The sequence below is a fragment of the Larus michahellis genome, chromosome 3, assembly GCF_964199755.1.
Source record: "Larus michahellis chromosome 3, bLarMic1.1, whole genome shotgun sequence".
In the NCBI taxonomy this organism is placed as follows: Eukaryota; Metazoa; Chordata; class Aves; order Charadriiformes; family Laridae; genus Larus; species Larus michahellis.
The window spans coordinates 46,418,591-46,439,003 of record NC_133898.1 but is presented as its reverse complement, the minus strand read 5'-3'; the positions used below and the strand labels follow the sequence as shown (position 1 = coordinate 46,439,003).

The window sequence follows — 20,413 nt, the reverse complement described above, 5'->3', positions numbered from 1 at the left end:
GAATCCTCATGACTTCTGCAATTTTCTGAAGATACACCTCACGTTTCTGTTTGTGTGCGCTGCCTCCAGCAATGATCAATAGTTGAGCAGTTCCACACAAACACCAACGATTTCACTCTTTTGGTGGCTGCCGTTCACTTCACGAAGTTAAGAAAGGTGACTGCATGATGACTTACAAACTAGGCCTTGATGCTTATGACAACAATATCAAAGTCTGAGAAGGTTTAGCAATGCCATTAATTTTGCACATTCATATGGAAGGAATGCTTTTTCAGAATCTGTTTTGTTCTGCTTGATGACTTATGGATTTAGAAAGATGAGATTTTATACCGAACTGCAAAACTATTATTCTTTTCATAGAATGACTGAAATGATTGTCCTTCCTTGCCCTGACTCATCGAGATTTATGGTACTGCATTTCAGCCCGACTTACTGTGTGCCTTTTTCACAGGACAATAATAAATCCAGTTTTCCATGAAAGCATTCCACTGTTAAAGTGGGAGGCAACTGGGCTGCCGCATTTGGGAACCTTTGGAGTTAAGGCAGTTCTGAATGAAGATATTTATCTAGATGGGAACTATCGTCTGTGCAATATCAAAGTGTGTGTGCGTGGGTGGAACCACATATTGGGAATACGCTTTCATTACTATTTTAATGTTGTTATTTTAATTGTTTAGTTGAACAAGACTGATCTGATGGGGTATGCTAATAACTAAATCCCTCTGAGAGGAATCTGCCTCCATTCATTAACATCACTGACCAAGATTAGTTGCCAGCAAGTTCTTGTGGGAGATGACAGAACAGACTGTGGTGCATTAGCACCCCCTCAGAGATTCAGTTGGCTTTTAATGAACAAGTCCTCTTTCAGTGCAACATAAATCACATTTTTGGCAATGTGATGTATTGACTGCCTTTCTTACACCCACGTAAGTTTACTGGTTATTTAAGACTCTACCACCAGCTGTTGAGCCAGATGCCGGAACCCCTGGATCAGAGTGTATGGCCTGTATTGTTATCTAGGACAAACAAAATGACTGTAAAAGGCCACACTGGTCTTAAGAGCTCTGACTCTACAGGAATCCCAATCCCTTAGCTGCCAGACTCTAGCAGCAGCTTCCTATGAGCCAGCTCTGGCGCAGACGTGCGGCACAAACACTTTTGCCCCAGCCATGCAGTCTGGCTTGGACTTGAGAGCAGCGGTGGGCAGGACAGAGAGGTGCAAACAGGTCAAGTTCTGCTGCTCCCACTTTGTGCAGGCTGTCTGCAAGCCAGCTCCAGCAAAGAAGCCATAAAACCATTCTAGTGCAGCACCTACATTAATACACATTGCTGTCTCAGCATGTCTTACTATTTCAGGATTTCTTAATGAATGTAACACAAATGAAACTACAGGACTTGTACTTGTAAGCGCACTTGGCTGAAGGATGTTTAAATTCAGATCAAGCTGTTCTGGTTTACTGATGACTGCAGACAGGCCTTATAGAGGTGTGCCTGGAAACGATTCTCATCCCTGTGACCAATGCCATTGATTTTTTTATTTTTTTATTTTTTTTTTAAGGCACTTGCCCAGTGCACTATTTCTGCTGCAGTTTCTGGCAGATCCTCCCAAAGGTTTTTTTCAAATTTCAATAGCTTAATTCTGAGGCTACTGAGTCTTATCTCTAAGCCATGGAATCACACGAGCACATGTCACCAGTGCTGTCTGTTCACCATGCTGCCTGCCTGTTTGCTTCAAGATAGCAGAAGTGGTCTTTAAAGCTGCCTCTAGTTTTGCACACACTTGTATGGATGATTTTCTATCTTCCATGTGCTGGTGTGCCGTGTGTGTTTACCACCAAATTCCTGCATGCCTCCAGTTCCCTAAACACTTCTAGAACCCATCCAAAGCTCTCGAGTCTGATAATCCTAATGCACTCATATTATCTGTCAAGTATCTGAAGGATCATTCATAAACCAGAACCAGACACACTCTCTTTGCAACATCTTCTGTGACTCTTAATTACTTTAAGATGTATTGATGGTATGGCAAGTATTAAAGAGCAAGCAAATGATTACGGGGTTAGTTTTACTGGAGAAAGAACTGTCTCTTTCCCTTTGCATTGTGGAGATCCAACTATCTGAACATCCCATGCTGTTTTGGAAAAAAGTGATTTATCTGTTCAAACTGAATATGCCACCATTTTGCACTGCAGGTGTACTATTTATTGATTTACAATTTATTATTAATTACTCCAATGGTAGGTAAACCTGTTCTACAGAACTTTCACAGCAAGTAAAAAAAAAAAAATAAGAAAAAAGATAAGTAATTTCAGAGGTCAGAGACAGAGTAATGAGCATACTCCTACAGTCAAAGAGATCAAATAAAAACATGCAGCAAGCTGTATTTTGCCCTCCCTTACACTAAATACAGACACATAATGCGGATGATGCACGCGAGAATGGAGCACAACAGTGGGAGCAGTAGGATAAACAGGAACAGATTCCTAGCACCTCGCAGCTGGGAAGCAGCTCTGCATCTAGAGGAACTAGCCCAGCTAGGGAAGCATGCGAAGTCTTTTTGGCTCCAAGTGCAAGGTGTATATAGAGAGCCCCATGCTGTTCCAAATCACTAGATCACAAAAGCAGTAGCCTGCAGGAGCAAGGAAGATCCAAGAGCACTACCAGGCCCTAACAGAAGTACATGCAGAACACAAGTGTAGCAGCCAAATTACCCATGTTCCTGTCCAGCTTCACCCAGCCCTCTGTTAGCAGTGCACAGCAATGCTAGCAAGAGACAAACTGCCCATTTCTTCACTGAGATTCATCTGTAAATACTGCATGGTCAGATAATAAATTTCAAACAGAGTAAGCCTAACGGGAAATGCTGACTGTCCTGATTTGCTGGACATAACAGAGAAAAAGTGGCCTGTCTAGTTAAAGAATAGAACAAAACATCAGACTTCCAAAAATACAAACTTCACACCATGATAAATGCATACTGCGAGTTCTGCACATTTCCAAGAGCAACGTATCTTCCCCCCACCTGCCCCTCAAAAAAAAAAAAGAGGAAAGAAAGAGAAAAGCTGCTATTTTTAATATCTTGGAGAAAGGTAACAGTCATTAAACTGCTCTAGATTTGGTCAGATGGAGACCCTGCCCAAAAGCTCTTAGTGGAAATAATAAACATATTTTCAGCCTGTCTATTGAAGGACAAGCTGTAATAGCATCACAGCAGAGTTTTGACAATCCAGCTAGCTTTCTATGCAACAAGAAATAAAAACGCAAGAAAGGTATTTAATTACTAATACAGCTCTGTAATATCTACTTAGATCTGTTTTCTTTACATCTTGACTCATTCACCTATGTTTAAAGATCTGGGCTGTGCTTTTATTTTACCTTTATAACATTAGCTAGTTCTGGAAATAATCCCATTGAAATAAATCAGATGAGCAGCACAAGTATTTTAAAGGATTAGATCACATGGCAAACAATATATCACAACTTTTTAGAAGCTGACATTCTCTCTCATATATGAGACATTCAACACAGAAATATGAATTTAGATAGAATATACTGATATTATGTTGTGTGTACTTTCAGGCTAACATTTACCCATCTGAGCTTGATTGAACCTTGGTGGATGATGAAGTTGAAAGAGCCTTGTTTCATGTTATAGGACACTTGAGACTGTGCTCAATTTACTAATAGCGATGTGATATTGAACACCACTGGGACAGTAAGAAAATTAAGCAAATTATTAGAAGACGATGGTAAGGATTGGCAATGGTCTAAAGCGCACATTAGGGACATAACTGTAGTTCATACTAGAAGAACATTATATCAAATGGAAACTCTCTAATATAACTTGTGCTTGAGTGAAAAGATGTAATTCCACTGTCAGACAAAGTATCTTATCTCAAAAGGACCAGATGCACCATTACATAACTTCAAGAGACTCATTTAGATAAAAGTTCAAAAAAATGACTGACTGATTCTAGCGTGCTTTTTGCTCTATGCAGTTCTGTCAAGATAGGATGCAACTGCCATTAACAGAAACTGCAAATGTGCAGATCCTGTCTCAGTGATCAGTCTTGGCTCCACGATAGCAGGATTTTGGGGAGACTGGAAACAAATAAGATCATCGTGATGTAATTTGAGGTATATAGAAGTCCAGTATTTATTACATATTGGTTTTATGGGAGGACAATTTTGATCACACAAATAAATAGAAACTACAGTTTTCAAGGATATACTTTGAGGAAATGATCACTTCGCTTTCCCTGAGAGAGATACATAAGGAGAAGCGTGGGCTGCATTTGCTCCTGGCAGTGTTCCAGAGCTTCCTGAATTTTGGGAAAGTTTTGATTTGGATCTGAACCCCCAGAAATGGAGACCAAAAGAAGAAGGAATAATCGTAGAATAAATTTTGTAACTCCCTAAGTGTTGCCTTTGAGTTGTGACTCTTGCACATGAGTCTCCTCAATATAACTGGGATGAAAATTCTGAGTAAAGAACCACATGGATTGCTTCTAACTGATTTTACCACCCAGAAGCAATCAAAGGGTTGCTCCTCCAATATTCCCACAATCTAAAATTGCCCCAAAACTGCCCTTTTAGATGTGGCTCTCAGTAGCTGAGATACCATATTCATCTCCCAACTTTTGTCATCTCAGAGTAGGAAGAAAAAGAGGTTAGGCTTTATCGATCTATTTGTCACAGTAGACAAAAGGAGGGGAAGGTAGTAGAGAAGAACTGTAACTGCTGCTTTTGTCTCCTTTCTTCCTGTTATAAGGAGAGCCTGAACAACTAAACTGAAACCCCCAGGATCTCTCAGTCCAGTTTTGTCCTGTCTCTGGTGGTAACAGGGAAGACTTGCAGCAACATTTCAAGCGCTCCTGCAGCCACCCTGCTGCAAACCTTCTATAGCTGAGTCCAAAAAACTAATTCAAACTAAACAAAACAAAATATTGGCTTGTCACTTTTTACTTAAAATTGACACACAAAAAAAGCATATCTCCTTTGACCTGCTGTTGTTTTTTTGTGTGTATGTTCTCCCCCCTCCCCCCATTTTTTTCTCTAATAACTATAGAGTACTTAATTTCAGAAAATTCAGAATCCAATATACTTTCACTGTAAGTATGCGCTAGATTATTCGTGTTTATCATAAAAAGCATGACTTTGCTTATCTACTGTATCTACAGATGCTTAATAAACCTTTTTCGAATAATGAATACTCACAGCTCTCTTAACATCTCACACAGCTAATCTGACTGTTGATTCAACTGAATCATTAACAGAATAAATGAATTGGGCAACTTATTTCTCATTCTTCAAATGTAGTTGATAATTCATAATTGCTACAACTTTCATGTACTGTAGGAGTCAATTCTAAAAAGACATGAGTACGTTTTACATTACAATAAAAAAGTAGTCTATAGAGGGTTTCTCATTCACGCGCTGTCACATATCTTACCGTCTTTAGTATTTTGGCCCTCCTGTATATTTATTTAACATCTTAGGTGCATCAAGCAAAAACCTAACTCCTCAGATAAAACAGGTCACTGTTTCCAACCTGATAAACAGTGTTGGGACAGTTTATCTAATTTTCTAATTACCTTAAATTATGCAGATAAAATCAGGAGTTTCTAGCTTATAACCACAAGAGACTAAGAGAAGGATGGAAAAGAAACTGCCTGAAAAGGAAATACTGTTGTTTAATAGTCCTGTCAGATACCCAGCTGTCACACTTGGAGCTTTAGAAGTGCTCCAAGGCACTGCTGAGAGGCAGCAAGAGCAAATCATCTCAACAGAGATGATTAGATAAACTTCTGCTATTCAAAACACTGCCCGAACTCATTTCATGAAAGAAGCAAGGTCAAAAAATGTTACTGCTAACATGAAGCCCATTTTACCAAGAATTAATGTGTCTTCACAAATAAATACACACATGAAGACATCAGGTATTATTTTTCCAGTCCTCCTTCTGATGCATTTTTAAGATGAAGGGAAATCAAATGCCTTTCTGAAGTCTTTGTATTGGTGACACAAATCACACAAAGAATCCAAGAGAGACATAAAATAAGTGGGAAAATGAGAGCAAGTTCATATGGTTGTTTTTTTGTCCTTAAAAGAATTTACATTTTACAGCTTGGTTGGGTTTTTTGTCCTTAAAAAAAATTATATCTTACAGCCATTCAGCTTAAACTGGTCTGAACTTAAAACAATCAGAAGAATGAACAATCCAGAAAATGCATGCACTTAAGAGGCATCTTAAAATGAAAAATCCTCTTGCTAGCAGTTTTTGCACAGCTAACTAAGCGATAAAATCATGGGTCTGGTTAGGAACTTTTCCTCAACATCACCTGAGCCAAAGTTTAAGTAGGGCTTTTTGAGATGTTTTTAAGATGTCACAGGCAAGATAGACTAAATGACTACTTGCAGTGGATCTGGATATTGAGGTTTGCTTAAGAACCAACGAGACAAGAGCTTTTGCAACTACTTGATTATCTTTCGTACTTTTCATCCATACCTTCCATCCCGGCAGGAAGGTGGCTGCTGGCCCAGGATGCTTGGGCAAAAAGTTGGGTCCATTGTTGCCGCATGGCTGCTCACTGTTACTTGTCTGAGGCATCTCCAGACAGTGTCCCTGGTGCATTTCCTGACTTCCATCTCCTCACAGCTCCCATATCTCCAAGATCTCCCCCATTTCCAGGATCCTTCCTCCAGCCAGAAACTTCACATTCTTCTTTTCAGGCCCCCCTTTTTTTTTTTTCCAAGACCACTTCTTTCCACACCCCTTATTTTCTGGCATACCAAGACTCACTCTTCCCCCAGCCTAAACAGTTTCCATGCATGAGCACAAGCTGCAAGCCACCTCCTAACTGGTGGTTCTGTCTCATGTCTCTTCAGTAAGTGGAAGACTGGACATGACACTTCCCTTTAGTTCAGGTATTTACAGTCAGACTGTACCAATTACAGGGAGCAAGCAGCACGCTTGAGAGCCCGAATGTTCAAATTTGGACACTAACCCCACACGTGCACCTAGCTACCTGCTACCTGCTAGCATTCATTATTTAAGCTATTTTTTTTTGCTTACTAGAGTATTTAATATTAGCTTGGTTCCACTTCCACTGAAGACAATCGGATTAATTTTACGTGTTTCAATAATTTTCAATAATAGAATTTTTCAAGGGCTGATTATTTGTTGCACATAACTATATTTTTCTAAATTGGTTTAACTAATCCATTACAGTTGTTTGCCCACTGGATTTAATTATTCATGTGTGAATAAAACTTTTCCAAAAATATTTTTAGCATAAAGAGCTCTAGAAGTGTTTCTTGAGCTGATTAAAGGTTCTGTCTGTACTATACACCTCACATTTTTTGAGAGAATTAAAGAGCTAAATGCATTTTCAAGCTTTGCTGGAATTATTGGAGGGAGTCATGAAACAAAAGAAATATATGACACTTTTTGTTAGCTCTTGCTCTGCACTAATATTATGGATTATAACAATTTTTATATAACCAATTTGATTTAAGTACATGAATAAGCTACCTGATCAAGCAAATAGGAATTAGAATACAGCACCATGCCCATCTCAATTGTTATTAGTTCAAACCACAGGCAAAAATTAATCAGTATATGTACCTAATTTCAGGCACGTTTGAATGAATCCTTTTTCAGGCAAACATTTTAACATAGATGCACATATTTTGCTGAATAAAACCAGACACGAACACGTTATCTTAAATATATACTTAAGTAGTTTGCACAGCTATGGCCCAAAGACATTGCTTGGCTTGTTTGATGGTTACAAAACAAAATTCTTAGTAGGTGAGAGCCTGGGAACTCTGGGAAAATACTTTATCAATTGCATCCATTACCAAATGTACATCAGTGAAGTGTAAGTTGTATAGCTGATCACATAGATTTCTTATACAAAACAAAAAGTTCAAAATGTGTTTTAAAATTTTATCTTCATCATTTTCCTCTTCTAGTACCACCCCTCGCCCCAGCCCCCAAATCATAGTCAGAATGCCACCACAAAGAACAAGAGACCAACTCTCCAGAAGTCTTTCATCAAACCGGTAAACCTGAAAGACTTGTTGATACAGTTTTTGCACCATTTTATCAGTTTACAAAAATATACCATAAAGAAACTAGATTGGTAGAAAGAATATTTCACTGATAAAATTTTACATGGCTTACTACATATAAGAAAGTGGTACCTGTCTAAGAAAGTGGTAAAACCTTGGCTCTTCAGAACCTGGAATTTTCAACAGGCTATGTGATTGGGCAATATTTGCCATATATTGATAACAACAGAAAAAGATGCATCCCTGAAACAAAATCTAGATGCGTACGAAGAAAAGAACAAAATATTTCACTATGAATGAATAAACCATCTAATCTTTGTAAAATCTTTTTTTTTTTTTTTCAGGGAGTCTATACAGTACTTTTCATTTGCCTGTGGGGTTTGATTTCAGACTGAAGCAGATTGGTAGCATAGATGACTTCAGCCAAAATTATTAGAGTTTTGTAAAACTTGCAAACCACCCCAAACATGGTTTCACTTGAAAAGTAATGATCAAACTTGGTAATAGTCTGCTGTCAGCCTTGCCCATAATTTCAAGGCTGAGACTCTGGCAAGTATTAAAACTTTGACAGTGAAGGCACAAGGATATATGCAACTTTAAAGGTTATTCCCTAAGCAATATATGCAGCATACAAAAATCTCTCCCTGATGTAGAAAATTTACTTTTAAAGGAAATACTAGTATTGCTTCTTGCCAGTGCTGGGAAATCAAGAAAATGGCAACAAAACTCAGTAACCCTCACAAGAGACTGATTTCTAGTGTCCAGCTTATAAATGTAGAGAAGAATTATCCACAAAGATAGTAAAAACAAAGCTGAAATCTTTTAACACGCAAGTCCTGACATTGTTTTCTAAAGAGCTGTTAAAAGTTAAATTATTATTTCAGCTTTAGACTTGGGGTCCAAGAGAAGAATGACGCTAATAGACTTTTTTTCCCATCCCCCTGCAAAGGGACAAAATAGCAATAAAATACAGTTATATCTACCAGAATAACCTTGCGTAAATATTCTCTAGTATGCTGAGCTGCTACATGTTAAGTGCTCTGTACCTGCTATGTCACAGAAGCCTTTCGACATCTTTAGGTCCCTAGCAAGCAAGAGGTAGGAAGGCTCTAGGACTGTAGCTCAGAGTGAAATACTGTAGAGACCTGCTGCATCTCCAGGGCAATCGCCACACCGGAGAAGCAGATGCTTCTGTATGAATTATGCAGTGTGCTGTCCTGAACGTATGCAAAGGTTCAGTCCAGAGGAAGCAATAAACATGCACGTAGAAAATATGGGGGAAGACATATGAAAAGATACGACAAACATGCACAGTTAAAATCTTAAGCTTTTAATTGCATTTTACACATTATTATACGCAAAACTGGATGCATTCACATAATTTACACTGGAACCATGCTGCTGAATAATGAGACATTGTTAGCTACAAAGTGACTGACTCATTCCGGATGTTTTGTTTGAGTAAGAAAACAACTGCTGTGCTCGATAGGCCCAAGTACCATATGTTTCTAGAATAGCAGAGACCTACTTCATTCTTTGATTTGCTGTCAAGATCTAGTAACACTGGCCAAAGTGGTTTGCTGATTCAATAACCACAAGTTGTGTTACTCAAAGTTGGATGAGCTTTCAAAGAAACCATAGGTGACTAACCAACAGCCCAGTCTGCCTTTTCACGGTCCTCTCCCTGCAGGTAAACCAGGAAATAACAGGAAACATGTAGTGGCATCTGCAGCGAGATCCCTGCCTCCCACTGCAAAACTGCAGCAGCTCTACCCTGCTACTGCAGGCAGCATGACTGCAAGGGCATGGGTCTGGACAGGCCTGGCACTATCTGCTCTGCTACTTCCCAGTTTAACTCAGTCCTTATTAGTTTAGGCTTTGAGAGAAGAGAGAAGAAGAAGAGAAGACCTGATCCGTCATTTGCACGTACACTGGGACTCTGATAACGAGGACCCATGGGTGGTGTGTTACCCAGTGAGGGCTTGGCTCACAGTGGGTTTTAAGATCAGTTCCCACGTGTGTGCAGAGGATTTTCCTTGAGGAAAGCACTCAGAATAAAATTACAGAGTTCTGTGCTATTTTGCCTCTTATGTGAAAAGAAAAGTTCAAGACAGATTATTATTTTAGGACTGCATATCAGATCTCTTTGACAGTTGCCCTGACTTATTAACCTGTAACTCTGGAGTAAGAAAACTGGATACTCATATCTGATGTCAACAGGAGCCAAGCTTCTGATATCCTTCGTCTCTTCTGAAACCCCAGCGTACATTTCTTAACTAACTGAAACCTAGATAGACTTCTTGCTCTGTACAAATATTCTTCTGGGCTTCATATTATCATTACATACAAAAATATAATATTATATGACAACGAGATGAAAAAAATCTCCAAACACACGCAGAAAATTGAGTGACAAAATTAAGAGTGTGCAATCACATTTGAAACACTGGCCCACAAAAAACTGGCATCAAAGTTTAACGTACACATACTAAAAAAGTTAAGATTTACTTCAGTATGAGAAGACCAAACCTATAAGGAATTGTAGCATCTTTGATGAAGGTCACAAACACAATCATTAAATATAATAATATAACAGTCTGTGGGGTAGATGTGCCTCTTTTCTCCGTATTTATTATTTTCACTGGTACTCAAAACTCCAATTAGAAGAGGCTTCAAAGCTAAAATAGAGTATAATCTATTTATAAGTGAAATAGTTCTGTGAAGAGCTATTTTACTTGTGACATACGAACAGCTTAGCTCACGAGGCACAACATATAAACATTTAATTTCTAAACTGTCCAAAAGCCCAAACTAAACGTTCTTGCATTGACTGGAAATACAACATCCTCTTGGCCACTTTCTCTGGTTTGCTAACAGCATCCTTCTTTTCTACCAGTTTTCCAGATTCCTTTGTAAACATTCAAAAAGTTACCTTTCAAATAAATTAATACACATAGGAACAGCAAAAATCTATTTACCTCACTCTTTCTTTACTAAAATAGTTCATTTGGTTTTATTCAGACTTTCAGCCTCTTAGCTCAAAACAAATCTTAAGAGCTTCAACAAAACCAACACACACCTTCTTCTGTACAAAATCATTAGAACCTATGTTCAAAATTATTCATGTGTTTCTGAGATTCTGCTTACATTTCAAAAGTAAGCTTTTTTACTGCAACTAATGACTACCTAGGACTGCTTCTTTTTCCCCCCGTCATGCATTTCAGTGTGAAATTAGTGAAATCTAAAAGCACAGGTTCCACTCCCTAAAGATGACCAACTGCAGCCTCACACAGCCAGTGGTATGTAGCAAAAATGAACATTACAGCTGTTAACAATCCCAAGACTGTTGAGGAAAGAAAAAAGCTACAGATACCTACAAGAAAGCAAATAAGGTGCATTACTGATGATGCATTCGCAATGGTCACAGACTGTAGAGAGTCCTCAGCACTGGTTGTTAGCAAAGAGGCCTAGAGCACGTCCTCCAACTTGCTTGTTTATGAAGAATCAAAACATGGAATTCTCTCTAATACGTACAACATTCAAAAACATTATGCTATTGACTTCTGTACCCATAAATCTCTCCCTCCACAAAGATGGTGGGTATTTCAGGATAATACCCACTATCCATTTGGAATTCTTTCCAGATTTTCCTTTTCCTTATTTAAATGGCATATGAGAGGGACTAGGTCATGCTCATGACATTACTATGGAGTTTCCACAGTGGTTTTTTTTCAAACAGGTTCACCCACGTGTTTTTGGTTTTTTGTTTAAATAAGCAAACCAGAACTTACAAACAACAAAATCATTGCAGAAATCAATAAAGGCAATCAATTTTTTAAAATTTAACCCAAAGTATAACTGTTGAGGATAGCTATTCCAATGAAAAGATTTAAAGTTTATAGTAATATACTTTTGCCAACACAGAAGAGTCATCAAAACCGTGGCAGCACAGTTTTTGATGCTGGCACTTCTGCCAGCAAACTAGCAGAAAAAGAAAGCTATCCATCTCCACTTGCTGGCCTCAAAACATTACTTTTTTCCCTCATTATACCCTCAAAGGGTATAGGATGACTTTTTCAATGAAATTACCTGTCCCAACGATCTCCAGTCTAGGCTGGCACTTCCAATGTACACGTGCTGTTTATCAACAATCCAGAAAGATGACTGAAGACGACCCTCGTTATATGCTGACATGTTCACGTACAACACTTCAGCACCTAGAGATTTAAGGATAAAATAATAAATAGCATTGTTTAAAATAACATCATTTACATTATTAAAAAAAGAAACAACTTCACATGTCAGGGCCTCAACTTCCAAAACTAGTGAGAGATGTAATTAAACATACCATTAAGGTTTAAAACCTAAGATAAACAGTGTTACTGTCCCACTATTTAAGACGTTAATTAACATATATTCCAGAAAAGCAGGTATGGGGAACATTCCCATGCATTATAATGTTTACTTAATTTTCTTCCATTTTAGGACTAAGTAATTGCTATTTTTTTCCAGCACTGTATGTTTGTAAAACCAGTTTATCTTTAAAGGTCTTCTCTGTAACTCAAATTTGCTACATATTATAATAACGACCTTTAAAATACAAACCCAGTTACAACCCTTTCCTGAAAAGCAGACTCCACTCCTTTGCCATGGTTTGATCAGGGAGCCTACGGTGGGCTGTCACATGGAACAGACCCTGACAAGAGATCATAGGTGGAGAATTAAGGAGTGAGGAAGTAAGCAAAGGCCTAAAATATGATGAAACTGCTCTTAATCCTGCCAATCTGTGACATTCAACCCACCACTTTGAACTGAACAGTTTTAATAAGGATTACAGGCCACTGAAATCAAAAGAGCTACTTGTCGGGTAAAAGCACGTTGCCTCTATCACATCAGTAGGAAAGTTTGAATTGGCCCTATCAGTATGCTTGCAAGACTAAATCCAGAATATACTTAATATTAGGTGAGTTTAGGGGATTTCTCATATTGTTATTGTTCTTTCAGTGCTCCAGTGTTTGTGAGATTAGGTGACTAATTTGAATTAATCATTGCTGAAGGCAATTTAAATTAACCCACTCATCTTCACATTTTAGTCATGACAGTAACTGGGGAAGAGAAGTGACAGTAAACAGCAGCCTGGAGGGCAGTAACGGTACCAGCCATCTCCCATTAAACATCCATGGGATCTTCATGATTCCCATGGGATCTACATGAATTCCCATAATGGTTGGATATGAGTCACAACTTCAAAAGAATTCCAGGATACCTAGAGAATGAAAATATATTTCTTTTCCTCTAACTTCCTATTTCTGACCTCCTAAGGAACACTAGACTCACAATTTTAAGCGACAGTTACCAGTGCTAAATATTTCTTTTTTATTATGAAGACTGTAATTCTCACTTGAACGAATGAGTCTAGAAGTTTAGACATCACGAAAAGAAGAAAAGTCAGGTAAGGTGCCACTTTTCATGAAGCACCAAACACGCAAGATAGGATTTTGAGCAAGTTACAGAATTTGGTTCATTGTACAATTACATTTCCTGCAATCCAGTTATCTTTCCAGTTTTTTTTAGGTATCACCCATTCATCTATGCTTAGAAAAAAAGGTATTTACCAATTTTCCTTGAAACATGTTGCTGCTGAATTTCAATCCATGCATTAATGAACAGAACTGTGCTAATTAATGAGATAATGTGTGTGAAATGGAAAAGACATCAGAAAACACTACAGCAGGTGTTAAATGGTTTAAATTGTTTTCTGATGAATAAACGAAACAAAAGCACCTCCTCCTACTAGCTAAGGTAAACAATTCTGTAAGGCACTAAACTCCTAGCTGCTTATCTGAAAACTGTTTAAAATCAAGTTTAACATGGCAGTTTGCTTTGATCATCTTTTCTTTCCATACATCCAATTTGCAACATTAAATAGCAGTATGAATTTAACACCCACAACACACCTACATCAAATAGGTTTTAAATGAAATGTTAGGATTTTTGTATAGGAAAGGTAAAACAGTTGGAAACAACAATGAGCTTCCTTCTCATAACTGAGAACCTAAAATCAACATAGTTTCAAAAAATTTTTTGAAATATCCAATGCTGAACAAAAATGCGGATTGTCAAAATTACAACAGGAGACTATTATAACCAGTAATACTAACGTTAAAAATAGCAGACATCATCAGTAACCTGGCACAAAATTCAAAAGTTGTAAAACACCAGGATTTGTAGGCGTGAGCGATGGGCATAAGCAGTGGGATGGGACTATCACTCTAAAATATAATCTAGGCTTCAATTACCAAAATAGTGAATGTAGCAGTGCAGGAGACACTGCCATCACACATACTATTAAAATCAAAACCTGGAACCCAATTTCTTTTCCTTCTGGAAACAGCCAACTCATAAGACCTGAGGAAACAGTATCTCTACGTTAATTAAAAAAAAGTCATGTGTTGCAAACAGCAGCTGCTGTGCAGCCTATTAATGAATCTTTAACTTCTGATGAAAGGAAACATGCATCAGTATTGATAATTGCCTCTGTTCCAGAAGCCCTTGAGATGTTTTGTTAAAATAGGCTTATCAGGCCTTCAACACAATCCATCATCCCTAGCGTGGTCCAGATCCCCTGAGGAAATTAAATTGGACTGATCAATATGTGAAGCCGTAACAGAACTCTTCATCATGCTGCAGTCTCAATTACACAAAGCTGTGGGTCTACTGAGTTCAACCAGAAGGCACAATTTGTAGGCTTGATTGCTAACATAGATGACAGACAATCTAACAATTTTTTTTTCACTGAAGATTAAACTGCAGGGTGAGATCTTAAAGAAAACCAGCACTGTCACTTAAAACTCAAGTGGATTTGCCTGTCCCATAAAACTGTGCATTCTAAAGGCTGGGCCAGATTGCCCTCTCCCTGCAGGAAAAAAAAAAAAAAAAAAGACCAGTGTAGGGATCACAGCATGCTTTACATAACAGACATTTCTCTGCATACTTTTTCTTCTAGGTGGGGAGGTTTTGCACTCTGCGTAAGGGAGATGAGATGTAGTCTGGGATGCACAGAGGGGACTCTGCCCTTGAGAGCCTGGACTTTCTCCTTGTGATGGGAATGTAGCCAGGAGGTGCCAGGCTGCCGGTTAGCCTCTTGCTTTGTCTCATAATGGAGGAAGAAAACAGAAGACAGTAGTAGTACTGCAAAAAGACTGACTTTTCATCCATTTCTAAAAGAAATCCAATCCCCAAAGTAATCCCAAAGAAGAAGGATGGCACAAGCAAGTGCCATTTACCATTTCTAGTCTTGCAACATCCTATTTGGCCTAGCTGCCTGCTCTCAGATACTCCACTAACAACGTCATGAAGGCTACAGGGCACGCGTAACTTCAAGAACAGCAGCTTAAAGCTAGGACCTTTTCTATATATTTGAGTCAAAACTCTAAGTTGTTAGCAGGAGACTTCAATCAAATCTGCGAGATACGTTCTATCATGAAAAACTGTGTCATTGAGAAGAGCATCTTACCGCAATTGTGTTGCAGCATATGCTAGCTGTGGATTTTACTGCTGCTCAAGCAAGGTCACCAGGCAGCTAACACAAACTGGGAGACTCTTCTTCATGGCAGACTGCAGTGGCTGGGGCTCACAGGGCTGCCGCTCAGCCTCCAGAGCCAGGTTTATGCAACAGCATAGAGAAGGGGCATAAGGAGGCTTTAGATCCAACGCCTGCAAGCAGACTAGGATATTAGCAGGTTTTCCTGGTACAAAGGCAACATCACTGAGTCAAATCACCTCTCTGGTGGATACGGTAAATCATTTTTGTAAAGACGACCCAGAAAGAGCAACTGTTTAGGCTGCTATTATCACAGCTGCCTGGAAAGCAAACATGCAAGTTCTGCCTCCAACAGTTTTCAACAGCACCAGTTACAGGCTAAACTCACTCTGGAGTTAGCAAACATAACGCCCAAGAAACAGAAGCTGCATTTGCTTGTACCACGGCTAAAATTGGCCTTCTGTCTTCACAACTTTCTTTCACTACAGTGTTTTTAAAAACCAGAGAGAAAAATGGGAAAGGGGAAGGACTCAAGAATTGAGAGGAGAGACAGACAGAGGTATCTGGGAAGTTGCAGCAAGAGTGATCAGTGATTCACAACAGGCAAAACAAGCACGAGAAAAGCATCAAGAGTCCTGACCTCATTAGCCCTGACAGTAGAAAACAGTGCCGCAGCACAAAAGAGGGTAGAGAGAAATGGAGATACATGATGTGATGGCACATATTGGGACTGTGCCTTGTGCAGAGCCCCAGGAGAAAGGGTCATGGAGCCAGACTGAGCTCTGCTACCCCCTGCTAGGAGCAGGAGCGTTGTAAAGGCAGAGAGGAAGAACAGGGGCTTTTGAATGCCTCTCCTTCCCCATTTTGGGAAAACAGCTTGTCAAGTGCAGGCTGCAGAGGCATGACAGCTGATGGCAGGGGGAGCTACACAGGGCAGTTGGTAGGATAGGGGAGTAGGGAGGTTGTAGAGGGATTGCAAAGAAGAAGGGACAGCAGGATACAAGGAAGAGCTAGTATACGAAATGAGTTCGGACAGTGAAAGCAACGTTGCTTACAGCTCTCTTGTATATTTGCAGTTTGAACCTGAGAAATGCTCCTGCACCACATCCAATCCACTGTTTGTCTTCCAGCTGCTGTTCTCCACATCACCACCAAGCTGGCCACAGGAGGAGCAGCTGTCCTCCCCTGCTCGATCATTCTTGCGGTCCCTTCAACTCTCCTCATCACCATGCCCATACCCTTTGCTCACAGCACTGTTTTTTTCCCCTCTCCTAATTTTGTGTATTCCCAAGCAAACAATCCAAGTAATGAGACCTTTAAAAAGGAGTCTGAGAACGTCAGCTGCTTCACCCCACTGCTGACAGTCACTTGGCACACAAAGATACACGTTTTGATCTATACCTTTTGGAGGGTGGCCACATACCAGAGGCAAGAGCAGACTTAACTGGTCCATACTATGAACCCTAGGGGTCAGAAGCACATGCACGCTTGAGTACAGCTGGTGCCCGAGCAGCCGGCATGGCACCTTGCACAGCCTCTCTGGGAGGCTGCCACAAGGGTGGGAGGCAGCACGCACGGCACTTGCCACTGAGCAATAGACTGAGTTTTCAGATCAGTATAGATGCAGCTAATCATCATGTACTAACTCAGAAAGATCAACGGAAGTTCCTTTATTATCCCTAGGTCCCAAACGTATTTTTCAAAATGCAATTTGCTCACTAGGATATGAATGTGTACACATACCGATATATAAAGTAGATGTCTCCTTCCCTACATTTTGCAATAGACGCTTTCATTTTATTTATTTGCTTTTGATTACAAGCCTTAGCACAAAATACACCCATTAATAAAAATAATTTTTATTCTACCAAGACAAAAATCCAGCGTTTTCCATACCCTGTTCACAAGTGGCAGAGTAGCTGTCTCATATTAAGCAGACACAAGTGACCCAGGCAGAGGATCATCTCCCCAGGAATATTCATGCTTTTTTCTCTCGACTGATTGCAAAAAGTCTGGAGTTGTTCCAGAAGCCCCATTAGCGTGACCTGCCAGCACTCAGAGGAGGACAAGTACAAAAGCAGAGGAATGCACAACTTGACAACAAAGTTATTTTTACTACATCTCTGAATGATTAAAAGAGAAACTAGACTATTCACTATTTCTGTGGTCTTCATGGAATATTGGATTTGAAATGCAATTTAAAGTCTGCCTGGCCCCAGAAGGATTAATGATTTGTGCTTATTTTAAAGAGACAAAACTCAAGGACTTTTAGGAAAATCTCTGATGATAATACCTTAACTTTGAATCAGCTGTTTTGTTTACATTGCCCTCTGTTCCTCACCCCCCTTTTTAAAAACTACCAAGACTGAATGGCATCCAATCTGGGATTATATACTATCCATCAGCCTAAGCCTGGAGTAATTTGGAAAAAGAAAAAAAAAGAAAAAGTATACAATAAAAACCTTGATGCATTTTCTTTAGCAGCTCCATATACAGCTGCCACACAAAAAATGAAATTATAGTAAGAAATTATGTTCTAGTACGAGCCCAAGCAATCCCCAGAAAGCCTTCATGATACAGCTTCATTCACCCCACCTTAGCCTGCCTTACACTGCAGCACTCAAACTACCCGCATGACAAACATATCTTCTCTCTGAATGAAATTCCCACTCACTCCCAATGTACAATTAGCCATGAACTATGGGCACATGCAGCTTCTCAAAACATCAGCCCCCAAAGTTAATGCTGCCTGTAGTAAAATGAAGCTGTTTCTGATGGAGATATTTTCACGAACAATTACTGTAATGCTTGTTGCTTTATTTGACACCATGTGAGGTCACCAATACAAAGATAATTTTGAGGAAATCAGTGCACTGGAGAGGAATCTGACTGTAGCTCTCATGGTCTCGTGGGCCTCTCTTGGCCTGTCTCTGGAGAGATACGAGTGCCTGCAGCAGCTACTGGAATGGCTGGGCTCATAGGCTCAGGGCTGCAGCATGGGTGGTTCAGGGAAAACACTCTCTGTCCCCTGTGTGTCACCACCACTCATCTCCACTGGCATGCTCCCCAGCTGGCTCACGTGTCCCTGCCTGGCTGGAGCTTGGAGGAAAGGCTGCCACGAGAGAGCTTCCCTGAGCAGACGGACTGCAGTCAAGGATCTCCCTGCGGAGTTGCGGGTGTGAGAAGAGAGGTCTCCATCGCTGCCGGCTGACTTCCCAGCCCCCTCTCCAGGCACTAAGCCAGCTTCTCGCCTGGTTCCCTTCCCTCCCCAGCAGACTGTAACATGTTGTTGGGCTCTGTCCTGCACAATCAGAGAGGAAAAATATCCTCTACAACTCACCAATGTTTTTTTGCTTTGTTTTTCACTCATTCAGTGGATTAAAATAGGTTCTGTGAGCCAGCTCAGCCCCAGAAACTTCTCTGTCCACACAGCTCAGGAAGCCAAGAGCTGAGTATGGGGCCAGGAGAGAGCAGAAAGAAAAAGAAATACTGAGAAACGAGAGTTACAAAACCCTCTGTCTGAAAACAAAGTATTACAGAATTACAACGGGCATGGTTAAAACAACAAAACCCCCCGCCAGTAATAGTGGTATGAACAGACCTTATTATCAGCAACCCTTCTCCTTCCCTCCTCCACCTCCACAGCTGGGCCCAAGTAGCTTTTTCTGGGTACAAGGAATTAACTGGATCAGAAAATGGAACCAGGTTAAAAATAAATAAAAATAAAATGGTTCTTTCAAATGAAGAACAATTTACTAGTCCAGCTCACCACACGTCTGTAAACATTTTTTCCGGCACAACTGAAGGCACAGAGCAAGTGTGGGAAGAAGTGGCTGGGTCCAACAAGATGCAGGAACTGCTTATGCCAGTGCTGCCCTTGAAAGGTACACCCACGCAACGGCAGCCTCCGTTCCTCTCAAAATCAGGCCTCTGAGAAATTCAAGGTGGCAAGTCCCAGTACTTGTTTGCCTTTTATCTTGCGTAACCATTTGCCGTGTGCAAACAAAGCAGCTAGGAGGGCAATGCTGGCATTTGCTTGGGATGGCATTTCCCACACGCTTCCACAGAAGTCCACAGTAACACAGAAGATCCAGAGAAGACCCATCAGGGGATCCTCATGTGTGCAGAGTTTGCTCACTGGATGCAGCATGGCAGATTCTTGAGAACAAAGGAAAGGTCAGAATTAATTTCTTTCAACTGCTTGTTTAACTTCAATGACATCTTGGGATGTCAAGGTAACATTTATTTAAATACGCCCTTACAGCGGCTTCAAAGATGTCGAATGCTGGCCTTTGTTGCTTGTCCAAGTAATCAAAATACCGATTTCTCAGCTAAGTACCGTGATGTAGAGAGAGTTCAGTGTAAAAGCGTTACAGCTCTCACCCATGTGAATGCATTTTGCGCTGCCTGCTAGGCCCTTTTGATTTACTCAGCAGAAAAAATAACCACAACGTATAACTGAAACGCTTCCCATGCAACATCACAGGAGAGACAAAAGAGAGGCCTGACAATATTTCTTTGTAGTACTTGCCCATCCAGCTAAACATAATTTCTGATTCACTGACAAAAAGTCAAAAATCTTTCTGAACGCAGGGTGGGCAAACCGTAACAAATACGGCTGCATAGAGATAAGAGAGAAGTTTCCTCTTTACCCACAGAATAGGCATCTATTCTGCACAGGCACACTCTACTTCAGCTTCCCTGTGAATAGCAGGTACCTCAACTGATTAATCACATGTGTGCACATTTAATTAACCTACACACAGAATTTTAGACTGCAAACAAGGAAGAAAC

The 20,413-nt window shown here is 40.0% G+C and overlaps 1 protein-coding gene across 7 annotated transcripts in view; it reads right to left on the bottom strand.

Moving 5' to 3' along the window:
- The window catches only part of PLD5 (phospholipase D family member 5), a 185,297-nt gene that overhangs the window by 27,555 nt on the left and 137,329 nt on the right, over positions 1-20,413 (bottom strand). For all 7 annotated transcript variants that reach the window (XM_074579990.1, XM_074579992.1, XM_074579987.1 and 4 more), the window contains one exon: positions 12,166-12,293. In XM_074579990.1, coding sequence (XP_074436091.1) covers positions 12,166-12,293 — 128 coding nt within the window. The remainder of the gene's footprint in view (positions 1-12,165; positions 12,294-20,413) is intronic.